Below are 778 nucleotides of genomic sequence, written 5' to 3' on the forward strand. Positions count from 1 at the left end.
CCCGCTTGGTACGGCACGCTGCCCTGTCTACGGTGCTGCTGGCTCTCTAAAGAAGAGTCGGAGCCCGTGTTGAGCACGGATCCTTGCTGTTGCTGCTGCTGCTGCTGCATGTGCGGAGGAATGGCATTGGCCTGGCGAGTATATTGTGAAGAGGCACGTGGTTGGTACGATTGCTGCTGCAGCATCGGCTCCGAGTGGGAATGTGGCTGCTCATGATTGCGCTGGTAACTTGAGTCGTACTCGGCGCCATCAAAGTAACCGGCGTGGCCACGAGACTGCACTGGCCGATCGCCGTATCTTCTTTGGTCGTCCATCTCAGCAGGGTCCTGGATGGGAAGGTCTTGTTGAGACATCTGAGAGTCGGGCGGGGGGCTTCCAGAGTCCTTGTTGATGCCCATGGCCCTAGAAAAAGATTGCGGAAGCAGCGAGAATCGTCTAGGGTTCTGAGGCTTCTCCAGGGATGTATGAGAACCGCTGATGCTACCGCTGCGCTTCTTGCCGAACCCCAAGGAGAAGGACCGGCGCGACGCTCTCGAATCTATCGAGGCTCGGGGTTCACCATTGCCAGGCATGTTGTTGGGCATGCTGACGGGCGGGTACTTCCTCGATTTATCCTCGCTCGGGTGCTCGGACCGCCTCTTGTTCTTACCACCAAACATGGATCCATTGCGTCCGAGGAGCTTGGAGCCGATATCTGTGAGAGTGCTGGATCGTCGGTGCACCCCTGCGCTTCACTGGTCGGCGAAGGAACAGGCTTCTCACTGCCATGCTCAAAAGT

At 57.8% G+C, this 778-nt stretch overlaps 1 protein-coding gene across 1 annotated transcript in view; it reads right to left on the reverse strand.

Annotated features, from left to right (window-relative positions):
* Positions 1–46: 46 nt before the first annotated feature.
* Positions 47–778, reverse strand: part of VDBG_07359 (predicted protein) — a gene marked incomplete at both ends in the record, with an annotated part of 1057 nt that continues 325 nt past the window's right edge. Inside the window, 2 exons of the mRNA XM_003002742.1 lie at positions 47–131; positions 241–694. Of these exons, the coding sequence (XP_003002788.1) occupies positions 47–131; positions 241–694 (539 nt within the window). The remainder of the gene's footprint in view (positions 132–240; positions 695–778) is intronic.

This window comes from Verticillium alfalfae, genomic scaffold (genome assembly GCF_000150825.1).
Source record: "Verticillium alfalfae VaMs.102 supercont1.9 genomic scaffold, whole genome shotgun sequence".
In the NCBI taxonomy this organism is placed as follows: domain Eukaryota; kingdom Fungi; phylum Ascomycota; class Sordariomycetes; order Glomerellales; family Plectosphaerellaceae; genus Verticillium; species Verticillium alfalfae.